Source organism: Labrus bergylta, chromosome 22, assembly GCF_963930695.1.
Source record: "Labrus bergylta chromosome 22, fLabBer1.1, whole genome shotgun sequence".
Classification (NCBI taxonomy): Eukaryota; Metazoa; Chordata; class Actinopteri; order Labriformes; family Labridae; genus Labrus; species Labrus bergylta.
The window spans coordinates 4,564,932-4,589,416 of NC_089216.1; the positions used below are offsets into that span (position 1 = coordinate 4,564,932).

Genomic DNA, 24,485 nt, shown 5'->3' on the forward strand with positions numbered 1-24,485 from the left:
AACAACATTTTAAAAATATTTACTATAAGTTTTCACCTTAGAATAAACCCAAAGTCTTCCCCTTAAATCCAAATATTAAAACATTCAAAATGCAAAAAATGCTGATTTGTCTTTTCCACCGTCAGCCTGTCTGTCCAAAACACACACACACACACACACACACACACACACACACACACACACACACACACACACACACACACACACACACACACACACACACACACACACACACACACACACACTTTTTACACAAAATAAAAAAACTACACTTCCCATCTAGCAGCTCACCCTCTTCCGTTCCTGCGCAGTATGGTCAGCACTCTGGCCCAGTGAGTGTGCAGCCTCCCCTTTGCTGGGACAGTGGACTTTGAACCGGGTCACGGGGCATGACAAGTTAAAACAATTAAAACAATTAAAACAAAGCATGCCAATATAAAATAAAAAAATATTACTTAGTAGGCCAATTAATGTTTAATTTTCAGAAAACCAGATGTGTGTGTTTACAGTCAGCTCGTATTTCCTTGAATATAGCAACTGAAAAAAAATCAGGCTTTAATCACATGCCATCACGTTTCCACTTTAGTGACATGAAGTATTCAAAGAACGACCACAGACAGCCAATCTTATTATTATAATAGTGAATGTCTTGTTTTGAGCTTGCTCGTCCGGGGTGTTGCGCCTCTCCTCGGTCCTTTACGGTAATGGTACTGATGCGGGATGAGTCAGGCTATATGATGCTGCTGCTACCGCTGCCATTTCATCAGCAACGAAAAAGCCCACACAAACACACGCACACAGCAGCTGAGCACAGACATGATACGGTGGGATTCCCCTCTGACAGAGCTCGTCCTGCCTTCATAAACATCTCCGGCTGCCCCGCAACCCGAAACCGAGAAAAGACGCTCCACTGGTTTATTCGTGGATCCGGTTGAAAGCGAAAATAGATTTTTTTTCTTTTTTTTTTTTACATCGCACCTGCTCTGGATGCGGGTTTCTCTCTCTCTCTCTCTGCTTCTCCATCGGGCCTGACAGTAACACAGGAAATCAAGCCCTGAACTCGGGGGTGGGTGTGTGTGTGTGTGGGGGAGCTACTCTGTGTACAAGACAAACATCCAGACCCGGAGGCGTTGTCACAGTTTCGGTGTTTTTTGTTGTTTTTGTTTGTTTTTGTTTTCGCTGCGTCCCGAGGAGGATCGATACAGACAGACTGGTCGGTGCCATGGAGCCCACATCAGCCTGGTCCTGAACGGAACAAGGAAATAAGCAAGTTGTCCGGTTGAGGCTACACTCCTGCCCCAAGTGAGGTTTGTTTCTCTTCATATTCTTTTAATTTGTGTTTTTGTAGAATAATCCTTAAAGTGGTTCTCTGAGGGAGGCCTAGATTACAGTCATGATGTGCCATGTTCCCAACATAACCTGCAGTAAACACTCTCTGCTTTAAGACGTCTTCAAGTGGATTTAAGAGCTTAAACACCCCTCCAAAAAACACAGATTCAACTCTAAAAAAAAGCCTTAAAACAGCTGGATTATTATTTTTAAAAACTCACATTAGCCTGCTCCATTAAATCAAATCAAACACAACAATAATCAGAATCTGGCACTTTAAGAAGGTTTTTTTTTTTTTGTCCTGCTCAAATGTCGTGCATGTACAATGAGAAATAAAGATGTTATCTCAGCCTGTCTATCTATAGAGTTGAGTTATATTAGAATATAGCAGGCAGGACGTGACTGGAGACAGATGGGGTATGTCAATGATTGGACATGTGATGCGTTCAGGGTCGTGCCGGACCTTTTTTAAAACACATCCGGTGTGCGAGCCCACAAGGCGACTAATTCAGCCACTCACGTTTGTGTTTGCATACCGACCGAGCTACGCAACCTGACTCCACTGACACACCGAGAGGGGGGCTGATGGGGGGGCTCTGTGCCCGCCTGGTGGTGGCCCGGTCACACACAGCTGTAGTGGAAAGATCCGGGGTAGGCGTATATATAACATTTAGAGTCAGTGATGGAGGTAGTAAAGATTTATTACTTTAGTTTAAGTATTAAAGTGCAGGAGACGATCTGTAAAGCACTAAAATTAGAAATGTATTCTGCAGGATTCACAGTTTAGGTCATAATTCGTGATGCATTCAGGGGTAAGCATTATTCATGTTTGACTTGGAAGACGGGGAGACAATTTTTTTAAACTTAAATCTCTTTAAATCCTGATTCATAACATCATAATTCAAAGTCATTGTGACTCTGTGTAGAGAGTCTTGTCATGGAAGAAGAAAACGCTGAGATTCAAATGTAGCCTATCACCAAGTCAACGGGGTCACGCATTCAAATACCAGAGCCTGGTATCAAACGGGGCATTTAGACGTCGGCTGAATAATCCAGAAAAGCTGGCTTATTAAAAAACATCGATTGATGCCATCAAGTGACGAGGAAAAAAAAAAACATAAGAGGATTTTCTCTCGTGTATCTCGTGGTTTTAATTGAATCACGCTCTGAACACAATGAAGCACAGTGATGTGTGTTAGAGGGGGTCTCGGGGGGGGGGGGTGATGATGGCAAAGAGCCAAATAAAGTAACTGAATCATTGCCAGTTTGTCCAGAAATATGTGTGTTATTAATTGTTTTTGGTGCCACATGGCTCTTGTGATCATGTGATTCTTGAAGGTGGGGGAGGGGTGAAGGTCATATTTACCACTACTTAACATAACAGGACGTTAATACAGGGTGGGTGGTGGGGGAGGGGGGGGTTGCTATACGGTCGGTCTTTCGTTTTATGGTCTGTTAATCAACACTTCCTTGTCCCCCCCCCCCCCCCTGTTAAGAATAAAGCCGCGTCACTCAGCGCCCCCTACAGGCCTGGAGCCTTCTTGTGTTTTTTTTTTGTAAAATCAGTGATTTTTAAAGTTTTTTTTTCTGGTTTTAATTTGTTGTTGACTTGAGATTGAATTACAGAACATTAAGTTTCTCACTTGTTTTGCCTCTGCAGCATGTTTCTTTCTTTCCTTACGAGTTTACGTTCTTCATTTGTTCTGGACTTCTCCATGGATGTGTTGGAATCGTCCGCTTTGGTCAGGAAGCTTCCTAAACTGAGGGAAACTTTGTCAACTCCTTAAACATTATATATTTTTATTAGGAGACACTGATATGACACTTCATATGAACAACTTACTGGATGAGTATTAGGCCACATGTTGCCTTTTGCTTCTATTATTCACTGTTCAGGTGTATAGTACATCATAGGAAACAGACAAATATCAGACTAAAGTCACTATTGAGAAAAACAGGCAAACAAATCCTAAAAAGATTTTGCTGATTTGCAGAAAAAGGTTAAAAACAAAAATGTTTCATCATGGATATTTAAAAAAAAATCACTTTCTGTTTCTCTTTCGCCAGCACACGCACACCGGAAGAATAAACAGACTACCATCAGACTGACAGTTCAGACAGACTGACTGACTGACAGACAGTCCCAGAGTCTGTGTGAGCGGCAGACAGCCTCAGCCCTAAAAGTCATGGAGGCGATCTGGCTCTACCAGTTCCGGCTGATCGTCATCGGGGACTCCACGGTGGGAAAGTCGTGTCTGATCCGGCGGTTCACGGAGGGTCGCTTCGCGCAGGTGTCGGACCCCACGGTCGGCGTGGACTTCTTCTCCCGTCTGGTGGAGATCGAGCCCGGGAAGAGGATCAAGCTGCAGATCTGGGACACGGCGGGTCAGGAGCGCTTCAGGTGAGAACAGCTGTGTGTGTGTGTGTGTGTGTGTGTGTGTGTGTGTGTGTGTGTGTGTGTGCAGAAGTAAGTTTGTATGTAATAATCAATCTGTGGCGAGTTAACTAGCTGACATTAAGACTATGATGGAGTTTTCAGATAGAAATATGAGTCTTAACGTTACTTAAATATGCCATTGAGCAACATTGTAAGGTAATTATAGAATAGAATAGAATAGAATAGAATAGAATAGAATGACTTTATTGATCCCAAACTGGGAAATTGTGGCGTTACAGCAGCAGGTTATCAAACACACAATAGGAGCAAAAAACACAATGTTAGCAAATTTAAACATAATATAATATTAACTACAAAGTAAATAAGTACTAAAAATATCAAAACTAAGAATGTGAATATATACAACCAGGATTTAACTGAGCATTACTAGTCTTAGATAAGAAAAGATTAAATACAACATACTTTGCTGGAGAGGTAATTAGAGGTAATTTGTCACTTTTTTCAGTGATTTAAAGTAGCAGTACCAAAATAAAAGTCCTCCTATTCCCACTCAAATGTTTTTTTTCTTTTTTGTTAAAAACTGTATCATCACTCAGTTAGAATAATAAAAGTAAAATAAAATAGTATATGTGAGCAGTATTTAATTTTTGTAATGCTAAAATACTGTTTTCATAAGTTATATTTAAAAAGATGTCACCGTCTGTTTTAAGATCTTATTTAAGCAGTTTTTGGGGATTTATTTTGAAGGTTCCTTGTCCTCTAGAACGGGCCTGGAGGCGATGATCAATAGTTATGAGCGTGGTTTGGGAATTTCACACACTTACTTACTCAGCAGAAAATGAAAGCAACAAGGTCAAAGTATTCACCATTTACTGCGAGTGAGAAATGATGTTCAGATTTTACTTACCAAGCACTTCAGATGTCCACAGAATGAGGAACTAAAAGTTTTACAACCTGGGAATTGGATTTATTTGGAAACTGAAAGCGTCGCACAGAGAAATCATGTTTCCTCATATCCAGTGGATATTTGTTAAGAGACGCTTTTTATCCCAAGCGACGTACATCAGAGCGTAAGAACAACACAAGCAAGGATCTAGAAAAAAGGGAACAATGTCAGTAAGAGCAAACGATCAGCTTTGAGTCAGAGCGGACACACAGGTGCTGACAGGAAGTGACCAGAGGCAAAGCACAACATGGACAGCTGTTTTTGAGAGTTAGAATCAGCATCAAAACCGACATTATCAAACTAAATTTATCATCATCGACTTCCCTCAGTGCAGATCTGACATTTGACTTCTCAGCCAGGGAAAGGGGAACAAAGAATAGGGGGGATAAATAATTGAAAAAAAAAAAAGAACACTACTAGAAGAGCAACAAGAACAGTTAAAAATAGGGTCAAATCTTCTATTTTCATATCAAGGGGCCTTTAACATTGTCATGGTTTGAGAACGAACTGGACCCAAGTGCAGATGCTTAACAAAATGAAAATGAAAATTCAAAAAACTTCATTTGTCCCCTGGGGGCAATTCAGACATATTCAAATTCAAGACGATGTATTTTAACAAAAAGGCTTGAGGCAAAATGCAAAACAAAAACTTACAAGAACAAAATCCAAAAAGGGGAAAACAAGGAGCGACAAGGAAACACTAGAAACTCTGACAACTACTCTGAACTTACAACAACTAACAAACATCCGACAAAACCAGCAAACTACATCCAAGAACTAACACATCTGACTCACAACATCTAATCGAGAAACACTAAGATACACAGAGAACTCAAGAATGTAACATAACCACTAGAACAAAGAAACACAAGGATGAAGAAACTACAAAATAAAACAGGAAACACTTAAGACTAAACGATGAAACATTAAGACAAAAAACACACAAGGGAAACAAACAACACTAGGATGGACAGGAGAAATTAAAACATGGAAACCTAAACGCTGAAATACAAAACTATCAACTGACAACTGACTTCAATACTTTAAGAAAATGTCGTCTTTTAAAGATCACCTTTGTGTCCCTCATTCAGGCTCTGAATGTAATGATTTAATATGATTGCTCAATAATTTCTTCACGTTCAAGTTTACGCTGACAGCCTGCAGCTTCCTAAACTTGAATAACTACTGGACGACTTCATTATGTGAAACGGTTATTCAAATGAGGCTCGAGGTGTTCAGAGCACTGTAAACACCGCTGGGTTAAAATAAGTACACAGATGAAACTCTAATGATTCACATGAGGTAGAGAAACATGGTGTGTGTTTACGCCTCCCTGTGTCTTAACAACCTGTTGTGTTTTTGAGATTTGGATACACGAGTTAAACCGAGTTTAGTCGACCTTTATTATACGACCTTTAACCCCGGTGGTTAGAGTGATAAACACGTCATTTAAACTGGGAAGCTGTCTGGGGTTTTGATCGTGGTTTGAGTTTTTAAAAGTGCTCTGTAAGGTCAGTTTGTTCCGTACAAAAAATGACACGTCCTGCTGTTTTTGGTTTCACATTTATGGACACAGAGCCTGTTTGTTTGTCTGTCCAGGATGACCTCCTACCTGAGCGGACTTTGCTGTTTGCGCAACCTGACGTTTTTTTTTTTCCTCTGACACTCACGTGTGCTTTTTTAAATCCAGTACGGACTCAATGACACATGACAAGTGAAGTGTTTGTTTTATAAGACTTTACTAAAGAAGCTGGGGATCAGGCGAGAAACACACCTAAAGAAAAACACCACTTCAGTTTTTACACACTCAGACAAGTCTGGTGAAATCACCTGTGTGTTAGTGTGTTTGTGTGTGTGTGTGTGTGTGTGCAGAACCTGTTACAGCAATTACATCATTACCTTTTGAACATACCTCGGCATGTGAACACATTGTTCCCAAGATATCACCTCTTCATAACCTCGTTTTCACTTATCTGTGACGTAAACGCTGCAAAGTTTTGTATCTGAATAACTATAATACAGCATTTTAAAAAATTAAAAATCTTGTTATAAGCCTGTTTTCAAGCCTCATGTACGAGAACACGACCAGGAAATTGACTTTTAATTGATTTTTATTCTTGCTAGCGAAGGAGTGATGTCTACGGGGAAAACTCAGGGGGGGCTCATTACATTTAAAGAGACACACACACCAAAACGGAGCGTTCTGAGAGAGCTGGTTTATACAGGGTCACAAACCTCCTCTGGTGCTTGATTCATGTTAGATTTTGACCAAAGCACAGCACAGATGTTTCATTTAGACCACAGGGGGACTGTTTGAAAAGGTGGAGAAGAGGGATAATATGTCCTCTTTAAAGTTTAAAGTTCCTGATGTAGGATACTTGTCTGTATTTCTTTTAGTTTAATGTCTAACTAAACGATATTTTCCTTTGTAATCGATTTGAATTCAAGTAAAAACCTGCAAAAATGTGCAAACGTACCGACTATTAGTTCTTTCTTGGTACACTTCTTGAGTAAATGTATTTCCCTACACGTATTCCACTGTTGCCCTCGAGGTCGACACTGTACTACAACCGTGTAGCTTAAAGGTTAAACATCTTAAATTTAGTCAGTGTGTGAGGGCGTATATTAAAGTCAGTGTGACGTATGTCTCACAACTCAATATGCATCTTTCACACATGCTTACACACTCACCCACACACACACACACACACTCAGCTCCACTCATCATCGTGACAGAAGGGAACTAATCTCACCTGTCAGCGCGATCAGTGTCTCCATGGCAACCATGACACGTCCCTTAAAGGCCCCGAAGGACAAATCTGAAACCTTCAAACATCGAGGAGCCATCTTGAAAAGTAAATCTGACCATTTTTCTCTCTCAAACTGTTAATAATCGAGTCACTTCATAGAGGCAGAGATTTACCGCACCTCTTTTTTTAATGTTTTTTTAAGAGCGTCATCAGATAAAACATCAACCAATCAGACACAATTTCTTTAAAATAGGAAAGAGATCTTATCCTAGCTGAACACAGGAACATAGTTTCATATTTTCTTAATTCGCAACTGGCTGAGAACGTCTGACAGAATCAGAAACTAAAATAAAAGTGTCATGTGACAGACCATCATTACAACTCAGTATCATGGCAGTTTGTCATTTCCAAAAAACCTCATCTAAATGTGGGACAAACATCTTCCATGTGTTACGAGTTAAAGAAAGCCATTCTTAGTTTCAAGTCGGTCAATTAATGGCTACAAACTGAGAACCTCCGATAAGCTTGGAATAAAAGAAAAAGTAGATAACAGAAACTCAGTATAACAGTTTTCCTGAACTAGTGACAAAAGCTAATCCAAACATTTGTGTAAAGGGACACAAATTTTCCATTTCTCTATTTACTCTGAGACCTTGGTAGTAAAGTTTTAAATCTGGAAGAATCTTCTGTTCCTGCATCCCGAAAGTCTTGGTTGGATATTTCAGTTACAAAGTCAACATAACATGGTTGGGCCAAACCCAAAACTTTGACTAATGGGATCATTGTTATGTGGGCGTCCTGTGTGAAATCAAGATGACATTTTAGCCCCAAACATGATTTGGTTTTTCATGAATATGTTCTCAAACATCACCGAGGTGTCACAACGTTAACCATGGGTCATTCAGTATTCTGTCATGAGTTTGGTTTGGTTTAAGCCCAGGCTTGAACTTAAGTCTCATGGGTGATGAACAGGTGATGTCCTGTATGGCGAGCGTCTTCTACATGCCGCCATGTAACATCAAGTAATGCCAAACAGGTTGGAGTAACTTCACAAAATGAAACTGAAAGTTCATTAACATGGTATTTTGTGACTACTTCCCAGGTTGCTGTGGTACTGGGTTACACATTTCCAGTTTTAATACTTCCTCTGGGTTGTGTAAAAACTGAATATACACCCGGATTCTTCGTCTCAAACTCTTTGTCCCTCAGTAATTTTGGAGATTTGTGTTTACAATCATCACAAATTACTACATGCTGCCTATTCTAATTGTTTATGCATTATTTTGTATATCTATATATCATTGGCTTTTGCCCACCTTCCATTTTTTGAGGTCATAGATTTGGAAACCGTTTGACTAAACAGTACTAAAGAATGCTTTGGATAGCAGTTCTGTAGCCATTTTTAGGAAGTATTTAAGACACTCTCACACTGTTTTACATATTTTGGGGATTTGGTGTCAATCTACTTAATTTCTTAAGTCCTTTCCCAGCTCCTACAAATCTACTGGCCCGCCTCAAATCTAGTTTTAACCCACCTCACACTTCAGTTTCTGTTCTTGTCTGGTGATGCAGCTCTCACTTTAGTCCCTGTTGTCTCATGTTTGTATTCCTACCTGAATACAAATACATACGTGTGTCTGTGTGTCGAATCAAATGAATCACTCTCTGAGTCTGAATATATCCAAACACCTCCACCTCCTCCTCCTCCTCCTCCTCCTCCTCACTGTCGACTAATCCTCCCTCCTTCCTCTTTCATGACACGTCTCAGTTTCCGTCTCTACCTCCAGTCTGTGATTTTCCTTCTCATTATCTTTTTGCTGACGTTCTCTCCGGGAGGATATTGTGGGAAGACAGACGCATCACAAGGGGGGGTTGGTGTGCGAATGTGTGCGTGTAGGTTGTCAGTGATTGTCAAAATGTAGCTGCAATTCTCCCAGACGAGCTGTGGTTAAAAATAAGTTCACAATTCGAGTTTCCACTCTGACTCGACTAAAGTAACTTTGTATATTAAAGATACCAGATGCTATTAAAGTATTAAAGATGCTCATTTTTTGCTGCTGAAATCTTAAAATACTAAACTGATCATAAGCTACCAAAATGATGCTGATTATCATCTCTGGCTTAATTCCTTCTACTAAGCTATCTATAGCATCTTCTCTCAATCTAATACATTTCAAACTTCTCAGCTCCTCCAGCTGACACCTCCATCACATCTGCTTCTTCTCTTCTTCGCACCTCCTGTCATCCATAATTTTCCTCTGATTAGTTTCCCCCCCCTCGTTTTTATCACATCTTATCATACCTTTCACTGAAAATGGCTTATCTCTTGGCCTTGTTAACTTAAAGAGAGATAAACGCGCATAGGTGTACGCTATGCATTAATCTGTGGGATTTTTTATTCTCTGAATTGCAAGAGGGGAACTGAATGTCATTAAGGGGTGGCTGAAGAACTGGAGGCAGGTAAACGATGGGAAAAGAGAAGATGAGTGGAAATGATGGAACAACATTTTTTGAGGGGTTGATGCTTCACTGCGTTGTTGCAGCGGTAAACAGCAGCTATGTCTGAATCGAGTGGCTGTATCCTTCAGAAGGTGCATTTGAATATCGCAGTATTTTGAAGGCACCTTTAAATTCGGCCGACAAATGCGTTGTCCTCCTTTCCCCGGCCAACATACTATTGGTCCAGTACATCCTTCGTGGCCCAACATCTACCGAGATTCTTGCTTGCAGCTGGCGGGCTCTCAAGGGGCCAATTAATAAAAATTTTAATCCTTATTGGTTTCAACTCAATTACCAATACTAATATTTAAAAACAAAAGGGGCCTTGAAACTTCAAACAATCTTTAAAATGATAGGTAAAGTGTTGCAACGTTAGTTATGTTAGCTAGTTCTGGTGCCGCTGTTGAGGTTGCTAGGCGACAGGTGCTGTGATTAGAGAAGAAAAGGTAAGGGCAGGGACAGCTGGTGATGCAAACAGGGAATCCTCTGTAGACCAGACCGTCTCATCAAAGATCAGCCTGAGTGGTCTATGAAGGCTACAAAGGCAGGGTCCTTTGAAGGATGCTACCCCTCGAAATGGGACATAGCTAACAATACGTGTCCGGGTGTCCGTTTGTAGTGTCCACCCGCTGGCTTCTCTGAAAATTACTTGTGGCCTCAAAAGCTGTCAATGGCGGTCCAAAGACTTGATCTTTCTGACTGTTTTGTAACCTCTGCAGGTCCATCACCAGGGCCTATTACCGCAACTCAGTGGGCGGGCTCCTTCTGTTCGACATCACCAATCGCCGCTCCTTCCAGAACGTCCATGACTGGCTGGAAGAGGCACGCAGCCATGTCCAGCCGCACAGCATTGTCTTCCTACTGGTGGGCCACAAGTGTGACCTCGAGGCACAGCGCCAGGTGTGTACAATATCAGTGTGAATGAAAAGGTGTAACGAAGAATAGTCATAAGGTTCGGTTGATTGAAGAGATAGCAGCGTTTTTTCAGGGTTATGTAACATACTCTTGAGCAAAGACTGCAGTATTAAAAATAAACCCCTGTTCACATTTAGATCAGCACACACTTGGATCAGAGGCAAGTCTTCATTCCTCAGTCTTTAATTCTCTTGACGCTGCTGGCAGGCAGAAAGCAAAAATATCTTATCTGGAATATAGACATAGCAGGATGACACTGCAAAATGCTCTGCAAAACACTCCGTCTGCACATGTACAATCCAGTGTTCAAGACACAGGACTCTTTGCTTAATTCTCAACTTAATCCATACACTGTTATCACCTAATTATAAACTAGGATGCTAATTTATAAACCGCTTCTGTCACATCGCAGAATTGCAACATCCATTAAATAACTGCACTCAGTTGTTGCAGGACGGAGGAAAATTCCAATAACCAAGTTTGTCAATGATAAGGCCTAGTAGCTGACAAATCCTTTTGATGAATTACTCAAATTTCCCCAAAACAAGCCTCTAAAAATGTAGGGCTTGGTTCCAAAAAGGTCTCTGCTCAAGGTTCCATACTTTTCGATTGTCCAGAAAGTGTTGGGTGGAGACTGCTAGTGTTGCTATATTGATGCACTAAAGACTCGAGTAGGAATGCACAAGACATTTCCAGTTCCTCATTTAGGGTGTTCTCAATCCTTCCTTTTTTAGTCTAACAAACTTGAACTGAAGTCACTTGTACAGTTTGTTTAGGCAACCCTAACCCGAACCCATAAAACACCAATAATAAGGTTAAAGCACAACCAATGGCATCGAGACCCGTTCAAAGGCCAGTACTCTTGTAGTAACGTGATAATTAGGGGGCCTTTTGTTTGTGCTGGCAATCTGACCCAACTTAGCTCTGAACTGACTATCTAGTATACTTGCATATACAAATGCAGTTGAATAAAATCAATAGCAGCAAGTTGAAGAATGAATAAAGGTCTGACTTGGATCATCAACATTGTACTTGCTTGATAATTGGTAGATTCTTTAAGACTAGGTGTACGATCTCACTCCTACCCCAGACAAATCCAACCAAAAAGCTTAATAGCTTGAAGTGAAGTACTTTGGTTTTTCTAAGTTTCTGTGTGAGAAGCAACCAAACCAAAAAGAAAACCTTAACACCTTACTGGTGCAATCAATGACTCAAATTGGAGCGGAGCAAGTATATGTCTCAAAATGCCAGTGGTTACTGCATTTAGTTTCTGGCCTATACGATTTCCTTAGACTTTTTGGTTGATAAAATGTACTTCACTGCCATTTCCAGATGTTCTGGATAAAGGCCTCAGAACTTCTACTAGATCTTGACTGCCCAGTATCCACATTGAAAAGTTTAAATTTCCTCTCATTTGATCTTTTAGGTAACTCGCCAGGAAGCAGAGAAGCTGGCAGGGGCGTATGGGATGCGCTACGTCGAGACGTCGGCACGCGATGCCATCAACGTTGAGCATGCCTTCACCGAGCTGACCAGAGACATCTTTGCCCTGGTGCGGTCTGGCGAAATCACAATCCAGGAGGGCTGGGAGGGTGTGAAGAGCGGGTTTGTTCCCAACGTGGTTCACTCTTCGGAGGAAGTAACCAAGAGTGACCGCCGCTGTCTATGTTGATCTGGGAAGAGTTTTGGAACTGAAGGGGAAATTGGGAGGGATCCAAGAAGGGTTCAGAGTGAAGTGGCTGACGGACAAGGGCAGCAGCCCTCTGACTGTACTGTCGGTACCCTTCTGTTGTTCCTTCTTTAGACTGGATACATGAGGGGATCACTGAGGAATCCATTAATAGCCTGGTGGAAGTCAGAAAAAACATCTTAAACGTAGGTGGATCACTAAAGGATTGTGCCCATCTCTGTATATCTTTGATTTCTGGGAGAGGAAGGATCACAGATGCTGTGAGGGATCCCCATGATTCAATTCCTTTAGTTTTGGTTGTGGCTTATTACCAAAACCCCTCCCTGAAAGTCTAAGAAAGGCCTTAGAGAGAGGATCCACTTTTGGCTCTTCACCAACATGATGACACTCTTGACTCGTTTCATCGCTCATTCTCCCATATACTCGTCCTTCACCTCTCTTACCCCTTCTTCTTAATCTCGTCCTCTCCTCCAATATGCAATTACATGATCACATACAAAACGATCACTTTTACGTTGATGTTCAACCGCTTCCTAGAACATATCATTCGAAAGCTCAGTCGGTATCTTTAGGTTCAACCTTCCTTTGTCATTCCTTGTTAACACAAGTGTTTCTCTTGAGCTGAAATATTGCTCTACATTGTACCATCAGAGCTCAATGGAGGAGTCCTGGAGGTCCTGAAAACAAGGGAAGATGGATTTCTTTCCTGGAACTTGATTTTATTGCCAGAGACCATATTATTTCTCTTTGGAGCAATTTAGGCCTCCAGTGAGCTCAATGACATTGGCTGGATGGTTATATCCATTATCATTCTGCTAAATATTGCGCTATAACAAAAAATCACCACCCATGCAGTTTATAATTGTCTCCTTAAGCGGAAAGAGACGACATGTACAGCATGACTGAAAGAGGCAGATTCCTTAAGGTGGATCAACATGAATGTTGGAGCCAGAAAGCACCTTAACAGCCAAGTCCAACTGGAGCCTGATTTTGGACATCTGAAGGGTACTACACAAGCTGGAAATTATTTCTTGAAAGCAAAGCAAACAGAGATGGACCGGACCTCGGCCTCCACAAGAGAACCACACTACCCACAATGCACGCCTATGGATAATATAATCATGCGTAGATAGTCCAGTTGGCAGGCATCGAAATTGAGCCAACAGAGATAAAAGAATGAGAGAAATTACGAGGTTACCTCCGGGCAGGTGGTTTTCATGCCTTTATTATATGTGTACACAAGTGTAATATCTCATCAAACTTTCTGTTTTCATTTTGTTACACTCCACCTAATGGATCCAAACTATTAAACTATCATCAGTTAAAGAACACCGTGTGAAACATCCTTGTTTGCCCAATGTGTGGAAAGGTTTAACCCTGCTTCATGTGGTATTAAGAAAGTTGAGATTAACACGACCTGCGAGTCTGAATTTTTCCAAAAAAGTACTGTAAAATCCGATGTGTAAAACAGATTATTATTGCCTTTGTTTTCATCTAAAACGTTGTCTTTGTGCTATTTACTGATGCAACCAATATACCAGTTTAAATGTTCAGACATGCACCCCAAGACCACAAGTGCAGCCGCCAACATCAGCCACTGCACACAACCTGATGCAATTGAAAATCGACCCCCATTCATTGTGTATGGCAAGTGACCGCTTCAATATGCAAAGTGGTCCGACATACAAAGCAACACAGACCAGGCTGGTGATGTCACTTTCTAACAGCTTTTCTCCCTCAGAAATTGCACGTTATGGACTTTGCAGAAAGTAATTGAAACCGTCACACAGGAAGACCGTTAAGAACTTTTTCTCCTTTGGGAGACACCTGTGGACTTACATCCTGGGTTTTACGGTACTCTCTTACATGTATATTTATGGTGAAGGGTTGAAACATGGAGTTGCCTTGATGAGTTTTGAGCAATAAGATTTAAGACGTTATCTTTAGAGCATCCATATTGTTTCTACATTACATAACATTTGTGGAAAAACACAAAAGTCAGAAGAACAACTTCCGAATCTGGACACTTGGAACATTCAAAGAAGCATGTAAATGAGTTTTTAACAATTATCTGCCAAGTTTAGACATGTGTCAGATTAACCTTTAAAAAGACAATGGTTTTACTATAACATAAATGGTTTTTAAATTTCACTCAAGATGTTGGGCCCATGTGGGTGTTTCTACAAATTCCAGGAGAGATAAAGTAATAAAAAGGGGATTTTGAAGGGACAGTAAAAATCAACCAGAATTGGATGGCAACATCTCACATATATTCTTACATGCAGATTCCCGTACAAACTTATTTATTCTCAGAGGATTAGTTTAGGACCAGTGTATCATCCTATGTTGTTGGTTAATCTTCCAGACATGTGTAATATTTGACATTTAAAGACTGAAAAGAAACATTCAGTTGTTAGTTATTAGATGCATCAGTATGTTACACATTTGTGCCGAATGTCCCCCCACATAATTTGGCCAACATCGGTAACACTTATTTGACACCAATGTCTCCGCTACATCTTCTCCACAAACACCTTTCATCTTGCAGTTTTTAATTAAAGTCCTCTCTAGATATGTGAGCGCTTCATTTTCACACACTCTTTGCCCTCTTTTGACATGTCTCCAAAGACTTTTGGTTGTGTTATCTCATTTTAACATGATGAATGTATCAAGAGGGGGAAATGGTGAGATCTTACACCGGGGTTGTCATGTAACAAATGTGTGAATGAGAAAACATTTCCTGTCAAGGCTGCGGAACCTTTTTCCTTACTAAAGCTTGACAAAAAGGTTAGATACATGTTTTGGGACTTGATTGAAAATGATTCATATGACGGTCCATTACCATATCTTTAAACACTGAATTATTCTAAATGGAAATGAGTGAAATGTTTCCAGACAGAAAAGACTGACCTGCAAATATCCTTCGAAGAATAAAGAAAGAAAGCCTGATGTTCTCGTGTTTTTGAAACTCCATAATGTTGCTTTAATTAGCTAATTTTATTTCGTTGTGTTTATTGCATCATCATCAAGTTTCTTCTACTTCTAACGTTCCCGATTGGATGTCACAGTGCAGAAAGCTCAGGAAGCGTTGAGGTCTGTGTGGGTGGATGTGGATGCAAAGTCTCCTGTGTGCCAAGCGCCACCTCATGGGCTGCCAAGACTCTTTCACCAGATGTCAGCCAGCGGGGCGATCTGCTCTGCTGGTACAGAACAATGTTGGCTATCTCTACACTCTGTAATATCTTGCTTCTGCTCTGAAAATACTGTCCTAAAGAAATACAAAAGTTCAACCTTTAAAAAAAGCGTATTTCTTGCTGAAAGTTCAACGAGAGGAGCCAGTTTAAAGTCTCTCTGGTAGGTAGTAACTATTCAAGCAGCCAGTTAGTAAGCAAACTTAGTATAAGACTGGAAACAGGAGCAGTTAGCTTGGTGTCCAAACGTTGAGGATCACTGGTTTGGTATTTTGGTGAAATCTGAAGTAGCTTCCAACATGGCGGCTATTGCTGATGATGATGTAACAGATGGCTGACATCACTCAGGCTTCGTCCATTAATATTTACAGTCTGAGGTCTAATCACGTATTTAAAAGACAGCGCTATTTGTTTTTCCATCTTATTCTCCATGTTTGAACAAATCCAATCAGAGAGTCAAATAGCACTCCAGAAGTCCACCATGCTTGGAAGTCATTCATCCGATTCCCCTAAAAAACACAATTCAATCTGAGCGTAATGTGTAATGGCCTCTTCTTTACTGGAAGCCCTATCAGCCGCTAAAGGCCTGGGAACGACTGTTAATGCTTTTTGGCTCCACTGTGAGGAAGGCAAATGAGTTTTCTTTCAACGCAAACTGTCGAGTCATATGATATCACTGAAGCTGAAAGCAGCATTTTTAGCCGACTTGGAATTCCACTCTGTTAAGAGTTTTTGCCCCTTTTTTGCTCCCCCCAAACACACAAGCCTCTTTTATTGATCCGCGGCTCAGCGTGGCTCAAACAAAGACGTGGTTGCTGGGAAAAAGTCACCTCAGGACTCTGGGAAGGGAAGGAGGAATAAAGGCAGGTGGAGGGAAGCACTCGTATGATGGAAAGAAGCAGAGCAGTCAGGGTTTGCAGAGACACATACCTAGGTTGATTTACTGGCACTGTTGGGGCTTTTCTCTGCCAGGGTCCTTGGCAGAGTTTGGTTTCACTGAGGCTGCATCCACGCACTGAATGCAAAATACTACCAAGCTTTGTAACGAGGTAGCCGTCAACAAAACTGCACCCTCACAAAAGCCGACAATAAGGCTCTGCAGAATTTATTCTCACTATATATTTGACATTTTTTGATTTTCTGATCCATGTGCAGATGAAAAGATCTTGTGTGTGAGTATGTGTTTGTTTGGGGGGGGGGAGTGGGTACCTAATGTATTAAGTATTTAGTTTTAAACTGTTGTGTGACCTTTGGACCCAAACAGGCTCAGCTCCCCTCTTGCTACAGTTTGTACTAAACTAAGCTAGCCAGATGCTAGCTCAGAATAACCAGGCAAAGTTTTGGAATTTAAAGAAAAAGCATTTGTAGGACTTAAGATAAATATGAAGCCACGTTACACTTCCAAGACTTCCACACACTCACTGTACTGTATGATAAAAGTGAACTAGTCCAGTCAGCTGTGATATAGTACCACATTTTACCACTGGGTGGAGGCAACGAGATACTACACAGAACAGGTTTGACTATTTGCAGCAAAAACACCTGAAATGCTGAGAAAAATAAATATTTGAAACTGTTAAGGTAGAATGTGTTTAAATGTTAGAGGAACTTGTGCTACCTTTGTGGTGCAGACTTGCCAATAAGCATACTAAAGGTGGAGCTGTCCCAAATTACGATTAGTTCTAAACTTAAAACACCTGAAACCAACAACAATTTAACAATTAGCTGAACTGTTGCGTAATACAATGAAACTCAAATTAAATGCTATTTGACTGGTGATTTAACGGAGAAATAATGTGCATATCTGTGATCAAATTAGCCACAATAGTTTGGCTGATTAATCAGTCGTGCTCTATTATTAAGGCCTGAAACGGCTGCATGAGGTACACAAGGTGTCAGACAGCACGCACCTAAAAACGAACATTTGTTACATTTTCCATCTCAACAGCTTCACCCTTAAAATGCATATAGAAACCTACAGGCCGTATTTATATGTGTATGATTATATAACTCATGCTTGAAAGTCTTTATAGTTTTAGAGAAGACTTCACTTTGTGACATGCAGTGACTTTGAGCCCTTTGTGTCTCGTCGGTTTAAATGAGCAGAAATAACAGAAAGAACAGCAGATCGAGGTCTCATCTCTTTGCCCAGGTGTTCTTCTTTTACTTCATTCTTTGTTAATGATGAATACAGTGAGAGACAAATAAATATAGACAGAGCAGCAGCTGAGAGGGGAGGAAGAGGAGGAGATAAAGGGAGGAACGAGGAGGACTACAGCTGATCCCTCTGAACTCCTTCAAGTCCTGCAGTGAGTAAAAAAAAAAAATCTTCTGCGCCGTTCATCCTTCCAACCCGATTCTACAACGGCAACTGGGTGATTTTCAATCGACTGAAGTGTAAGGTCCCAGATGTGATTATTTGTTGCAGGTTGAGGAGGAGAGGGGCGGAAAGGTGGAAAAATGCAGTAAAGAAAAAAGAAGGTGCAACTCGTTCACTATCTGACTAAACATTTAAATCATTAAGAAGAATACAAAAACTGCCCCGTTGCATTTGTTTTTTTTTTGTTCGTTTTTACTTGAAAAAATACTTTAAAAATTAACAAATCAACAGAAAACAGTAGTGGAGGGAGTCAGAGCTTGACAGAGCTCTGGGGGGAACATACACATTTTGAGGGCTTTGTTTTTCTTTTTTTTATTGACTAAGGAGGAAATCGTTTGCAGAAGGCGGTGCGGACGCTGATATTAAGACTTGTCTGCAGATTTGAGGAGGTTCTCTTTGCTCCTTGATTTTACGGCCCAGTTGTAGACTCGTGCCATGTCTGAGGGAGCGAGGAGTTAAGGAGAAAACAAACACAAAAAAACAAAACACACAGCAGCAGCAGCAACACTTCTATTTGCTTAAAATCCTTCAACGTTGGAGGTGTGCAGCAGACGCAGTTTCACCTTTTCGTCAGCAGATGTCGCTGTTTCTGCTTCAATAAACAATGTGACAATTTACAAACAAAACTGATTTGACAAAACTAAACAAACAGGGTGCAAAACAAAAAACAAAAATTGTACAAACTTTCTCTCGCTGTCATTTCGCAGCTACACAGTGGAAGGATACTGACTTCGGTGGTGGTGAACTGGTCCCGCAGGAAGTCCAGGTCGTCCTCGAGCGTCTCCAGATTGCGAGACGCCGTGGATAGATTCTTCTCTAGGAGAGCCTGGGCGTCATCGATGTCGTACTCTAACATGACATTAGCCTTTGAAAGGGGGATGGGCGGGGTGAAAGATGTGAAAAGGACTGGAGTTATGTTGAGTCTTTATCTCCTTGGTGATATTTAGCAGCTTACTTTCCCCTGAGCACTTCTGTGATTTCATCGATTTCAAGTCTACCTTTGATTTTTAAAGTGAGGTAGAAGTAGGACTGGGAAAGTGAAACTTCAAACGAGAAAAGAGTCCACATGATATAAAACAATCCTGATGCTGACTTAAACCTCTTTAACACACTCACTGAACTAATTTAAAATGTCACTGTTCAGGTAGCATGCACCTTGACTTACCCCTAGCCAAAGGCAGACTTTGTTGGTGGGCGGCACTGAGGCCTTGCAGTAAACGTTGTTACCCAATAGGAAGTGCGTTTCCATCGGCTCTGTGGTCTCCTGGAAAATATTAACAGAAGTGTTTAGACAAACGTACAGTCGGAAATATGCTTTATTCTCTAAAATGTTGTGCACCTTCTTCTTCTGCATGTGTCGTAGGATTTCTAGCGTCTGTGTGATTTGCGGGATCTGATTCTTCAACCTACAAATAATCAGAACAACTTTTAGTCCAGATCATTTAGAGAACATGCTCATTGATGGATGTAGATACACGACTGTGAATATCAAGGTAAATGTTTAACTGAAACATGAAATTTGAAGCAGCACAGACGTCTCCTCGGTGGCGTTACCTGAGCTTCTTTTGGGACAGGTTCAGCTCCATATATTTATACTTCTGGTACTGCTCGTCCAGCTTCCTCAGAGCTGAATCCGCCGTCTCGTTGCCCGGCTGCTTCATAAAAGAGTCCACATCCTCCTGTGAAGTGAAGCAGAGGAGAGAGTCCTGGGTGAGTCACTGACAGAGAATATCCTCTCTGAAACAAACGACCAGGAGCGTGAAAAGGAAAATAACCGGCGCCCCCCTAGTGGACAAACTATGTTACAGCAACACTGTTTTTAGATTACTTCAAACTCAGAGCATCTTTTACAAATCTGTTAGTGCACTTTGTTGCTAATAAATGACCAACAAATGACTTTTAAGATAAGAATCATGGCTTAGGCTGCTTTCAGCGCCTTTTGAGCGCTTATACACGAGTGTTCTGTAACCATAACAACGGGATCTAGTCTGCGGTGCATCCGCGCCAGAGCACAACGCATCAATTTAGCACAGAAAAGAACAAACGGGACGGGAAGTCAGACACCGATACAACGATAAAAAAGACTGTTAATGTGTTTGTTTATGTGTTTATAAGGTTTTTATTGAGTTCTATACCACGAACATCGTATTATCTCGTGCTGTCGCAAGTGAATCTGTAAAATGACCACGGAAACTCCTCTGTCTTCGTGCTCCAGCTCTCCGTGCTGCAGACTGAGAACACAGCCGCTGGGTGTTGACGGATGAGGCTCCCATAACGGACCGGAGCGGACAGTTGGCCGTTGTTGGGCACCGGTAACTAGGGACGTAGGTTACTACTCGTCCTGATTGGTCCGCTGTCAGAAAGGCGCTTGACGTCACCCAGCGCTTTTCTGAAAAGCTGAAATAATTCAACTGAAAAAGGCGTCGGGCACAGCGCTTTTTGAAAAGGCGTCATCCTTTTTCCTTTTTTCATAGGCTTGTATGTGAAAAACAAAAAGGCGCTGGCAGTTGAAAAAAGAAGTCAAGTGTGAACACGGCCTCAGGAACCTTCCTAAGCAAAAATGACAATTGGAACGCACCCCAGGGTCTGAAGGATGTCACTAAGGGGGCTACATAGGGTCCTAAACATTAAGAGTGGAATACTATATTTCCTTTATCATAAACTTATTTAATTTTAATGAAACTTTGAGTCATGCTTCATTCTCAGAAGGAGGTTTGTTGTATAATTTAACAGGTTAGGGGTCCTTCAGGGGGGGGTTAGGGGTCCTTCAGGGGGGGGTTAGGGGTCCTTCAGGGGGGGAGAGGGGTCCTTCAGGGGGGGGTTAGGGGTCCTTCAGGGGGGAGAGGGGTCCTTCAGGGGGGGGTTAGGGGTCCTTCAGGGGGGGAGAGGGGTCCTTCAGGGGGGGGTTAGGGGTCCTTCAGGGGGGAGAGGGGTCCTTCAGGGGGGTTAGGGGTCCTTCAGGGGGGGGGTTTATTAATACACACTAACATAATGATGCAGGTTTAGTAGTAGCAGCCCCCCCCACACACACACACACACACACACACACACACACACACACACACACACACACACACACACACACACACACACACACACACACACAGCTAAAGCTAATAGAGGTAACTAAAACACCTGAAGAGGACACGAGGAGCAGTGTGACTCACACACTGACACCATGATCTCCATAGATGGACGCGAGCAGCCGCCCAGCCTGCGCGCGCACGCACACACACACACACACGCACACACACACACACAGCAGGATTAACCAGTTAGCTTAGCGTGCTAACATGTAGCCAGCATGACGCGCAGACAGCAGGCTCGGCGTGGTAAAAACGGGGTTTCCGCGGTCTTACTTCTGCAGGGGGGTACGATGCTAAAAGAGAAACGTCAACGTTTACGTACCACGAACACAGCTTCGGGGATCCCGAGGTGCTTTTTCTTTGTCGCCTGCACGGCATTGCTGTTGTCTATGGTCGCCGCCATCTTGGAGAGAGGCTGCTCCTTCTTTCCGTCCGTACAAGCAGCCTGGGCGTCGACCGTCTCAAGAGGAGAGGGAGGCGCTACTGCCCCTAGCGGCCGCAGCATGTAACTGCATCTATTACCTGTACGCAGTGGTGAAGTATATGGAGGACGAGATCTGACAGAAGTATAAATAAATAAATGTATAAATAAATACTGAAATAAATAAATAAATACTGAAATAAATAAATAAATACTGAAATAAATTCTGAAATAAATAAATAAATGTAGAAATAAATTCTGAAATAAATAAATAAATACTGAAATAAATTCTGAAATAAATAAATAAATGTAGAAATAAATTCTGAAATAAATAAATAAATGTAGAAATAAATTCTGAAATAAATAAATAAATACTGAAATAAATTCTGAAATAAATAAATAAATGTAGAAATAAATTCTGAAATAAATAAATAAATGTAGAAATAAATACTGGAAAAAATAAATAAATACTGAAATAAATAAATAAATGTAGAAATAAATACTAAAATAAATAAATAAATGTAGAAATAAATACTAAAATAAATAAATAAATGTAGAAATAAATACTGAAATAAATAAATAAATGTGGAAATAAATACTGGAAAAAATAAATAAAAGAATAAATAAATAAATAACTGTGTGAATAAATAAATGAAAACTGGTAAATAAATGGGACATAAATAATTAAATGTCTTAAATTTATTTATACATTTATTTATTTCCACATTTATTTATTTCCACACTGCACTGAGTGTTCAACATCCCAGGAGGTTTGCTGTTGACCTGAAGTGCAACACAGTTATGGTATGGAATCTGGGGCATTATCAGAAGCCAGGGTGTGAATGAGGGTTCACTACCATCAGACCAGACCCAGTAGGTCCGTGTCAACCCAATCCACATCAAGTCCTCCGTCATACTCTTCTGAAGTGATCATTTTCAAGCTGGTTTCGCACTCTGGCCAGGTCTGTGTGGTGGGTCCTGCAGTACGTCTGAGCAGCCAACCAGTCCAAGGAGCCTTCCCCCAAAATAAAACTTTGGGAGACCCTGCAAATATCACACAGTGTATGATTTCTATTTAGGCAAGCACCATATGCAACATGCATCAAAAGCTCAATCTAAACTTGTCCTCTATGCAGTCAGTAAGTACAAGTTCAAGATTTCTTGAAGGTCCAGGTCATGGAGGGCTTTGCAGTGTGATGATGAGGAGTCTGAAGTGGATACGCTGGGGGGATGGGGAGCCAGTGGAGGTTATAAAGGACGGGGATGATGTGGTCACAGGTGTGTGAATGTGTGAGAAGATGAGCAGAGTTTTGCTATTATATTATTATAATACTATTATAATAATATATAACTATTATTATACTATTTTGCTAATATTGGTGACTTTCTAAAATTCTTGTCAAAAGGCAATGGTCTGAGGATGTGACTCCAAAGTAAGGATCTGGTTTTAATGTGTGGTGGTTTTAAGCCAACATGGGCCAGGCATATGGTCGCTTTTTTCATAAGAAATTGACATTTTAAAAAAGACTTGTAATGAGTGGTGATGACACAAAGCTAATTGGATGCAATAACTTAACTGCATTTGTTGGAACTGTGCAGTGGAGTCCGGATGCCCCTTTTTCATTTATAGCTGCACAATGAGGTTGTTTTTTTTACAGACATTTTGATTTTAAGGTCTTTCCAAATGGGAAGAAATCTTGGATCATGTTTCTGTTGGATGGCAGTAATTTTTAGATCATAATTAATATATATAACCACAATGTCGTATCATCAGCCCTGTGACTGCATGCCATTTTAAATGTAACCATCACCACCACCACCACCGCAGAGTGTTATTAAAACATGCTTCATATTCTTACTGTCGTAGCAGAAGAATTTCAAAGCAGAGGTGCATGCTTTAGGAGACCATAGTCCATTCCTTGCTATGAGACCGCAGTCTGTATATGGAAAACTGCTTTTTTCCCAGTTCCAGTAGGCTGGCTCTTCCTCTCTGTAGTCATCAGCGTCTGACCGGGACCAGCCCCAAGGTCTGTACGGACCTAAGAAGACTTGTGTAACGCTAGACCCAGTCAGACTAGCTAGGTCCTCCAGGTCTTGCTGGTTGTTGACGGTGGCCAAATCGGTGTATTTTGTTCGACAATGTTGCAAAGCATTACCCCAAGTTTTGCTCTGGCTGATGAAGTGATACTGCTTGTAATGGAGAGAGATTGCAAAATGGTACAGCCCTATTGACAACGCAAAATCAAACTATTAGTTAGCTTTTGGTTAATTTGCTAATTTGTCTGAAATGAATGAAGATGATCTTTAATCCATACTTCACCTGAAAGCACCAAAGTGCCAAACATTACCCTCTCCATGGTCCGTGTTTTCAAAGAGATAATAACACAATTCATGTAGAAAAGTCAAGACTCCAAAGTTATCCAAAGACCATTATCAATAGTCTCACTTAATAGGAAAAACAATATAACTTACATGTAAAGGAAAGAGCAGGATATCTCTCTAATGTACTGTGAGCTGTCTTCTCCGATGACTTGTGTCTTCATCTGTCTTATAAAGCAATAAACCCCAAACATATTCAAATAAGTGGATCTACTCTTAATCCCTTGAGACATTTTCCTATCGTGTTGATGCAACATTATTTTCCCGTCAGGAAGTCTGCCCTCTAAGAGCAATGGACCAAAGTGACACAAAGACATACTTTAAAAAGGATTCAATGGAAAAAAAGACAGGTTTATTAAACAGTCCTGGTTCTGTACACAAATCTGAGACAAAAGGCAAAGGCAAGTCAAAAAGGTCCAGCCTCATGTCCTAATATGGTCACTTCAGACTTTAACAAAAGAACAATAACGCCAAACATGGACCTTTAAATGGCATTCCCAT

At 41.0% G+C, this 24,485-nt stretch overlaps 2 protein-coding genes across 3 annotated transcripts; one reads left to right on the forward strand and one right to left on the reverse strand.

Moving 5' to 3' along the window:
- Positions 1–655: 655 nt before the first annotated feature.
- Positions 656–15,476, forward strand: rab39bb (RAB39B, member RAS oncogene family b). 2 transcript variants are annotated; one of them, XM_065950387.1, is made up of 4 exons: positions 656–1,302; positions 3,397–3,730; positions 10,642–10,822; positions 12,264–15,476. In XM_065950387.1, exons 2-4 carry the CDS (start codon positions 3,516–3,518, stop codon positions 12,507–12,509), a joined length of 642 nt encoding a protein of 213 aa, XP_065806459.1. In that variant the 5' UTR covers positions 656–1,302; positions 3,397–3,515; the 3' UTR covers positions 12,510–15,476. The 2 variants fall into 2 exon arrangements, with proteins under 2 accessions (XP_065806459.1, XP_020505010.1); XM_020649354.3 differs by having other exon boundaries at positions 659–1,307.
- Positions 15,477–17,859: 2,383 nt separating this feature from the next.
- Positions 17,860–21,704, reverse strand: vbp1 (von Hippel-Lindau binding protein 1). Its single transcript, XM_020649365.3, has 6 exons — positions 21,507–21,704; positions 19,653–19,777; positions 19,438–19,504; positions 19,264–19,362; positions 18,825–18,963; positions 17,860–18,537 (listed from the first exon to the last, which is right to left on the reverse strand). The coding sequence occupies exons 1-6, from the start codon at positions 21,687–21,689 to the stop codon at positions 18,461–18,463; spliced, it is 690 nt and encodes a 229-aa protein (XP_020505021.2). The 5' UTR covers positions 21,690–21,704; the 3' UTR covers positions 17,860–18,460.
- Positions 21,705–24,485: the final 2,781 nt, after the last annotated feature.

Coding starts and splice junctions, on each gene's coding strand:
- vbp1 (XM_020649365.3), bottom strand. CDS start 21,689: ATGCTGCGGCCGCTAGGGGCAGTAGCGCCTCCCTCTCCTCTTGAGACG. Junction 18,964..19,263: donor AAGTCTGCCTTTGGCTAGGG/GTAAGTCAAGGT, acceptor CCCCTTTCAAAG/GCTAATGTCATGTTAGAGTA. Junction 18,538..18,824: donor GTTCACCACCACCGAAGTCA/GTATCCTTCCAC, acceptor TCGCTCCCTCAG/ACATGGCACGAGTCTACAAC.
- rab39bb (XM_065950387.1), top strand. CDS start 3,516: ATGGAGGCGATCTGGCTCTACCAGTTCCGGCTGATCGTCATCGGGGAC. Junction 3,731..10,641: donor GCGGGTCAGGAGCGCTTCAG/GTGAGAACAGCT, acceptor TAACCTCTGCAG/GTCCATCACCAGGGCCTATT. Junction 10,823..12,263: donor ACCTCGAGGCACAGCGCCAG/GTGTGTACAATA, acceptor TTGATCTTTTAG/GTAACTCGCCAGGAAGCAGA.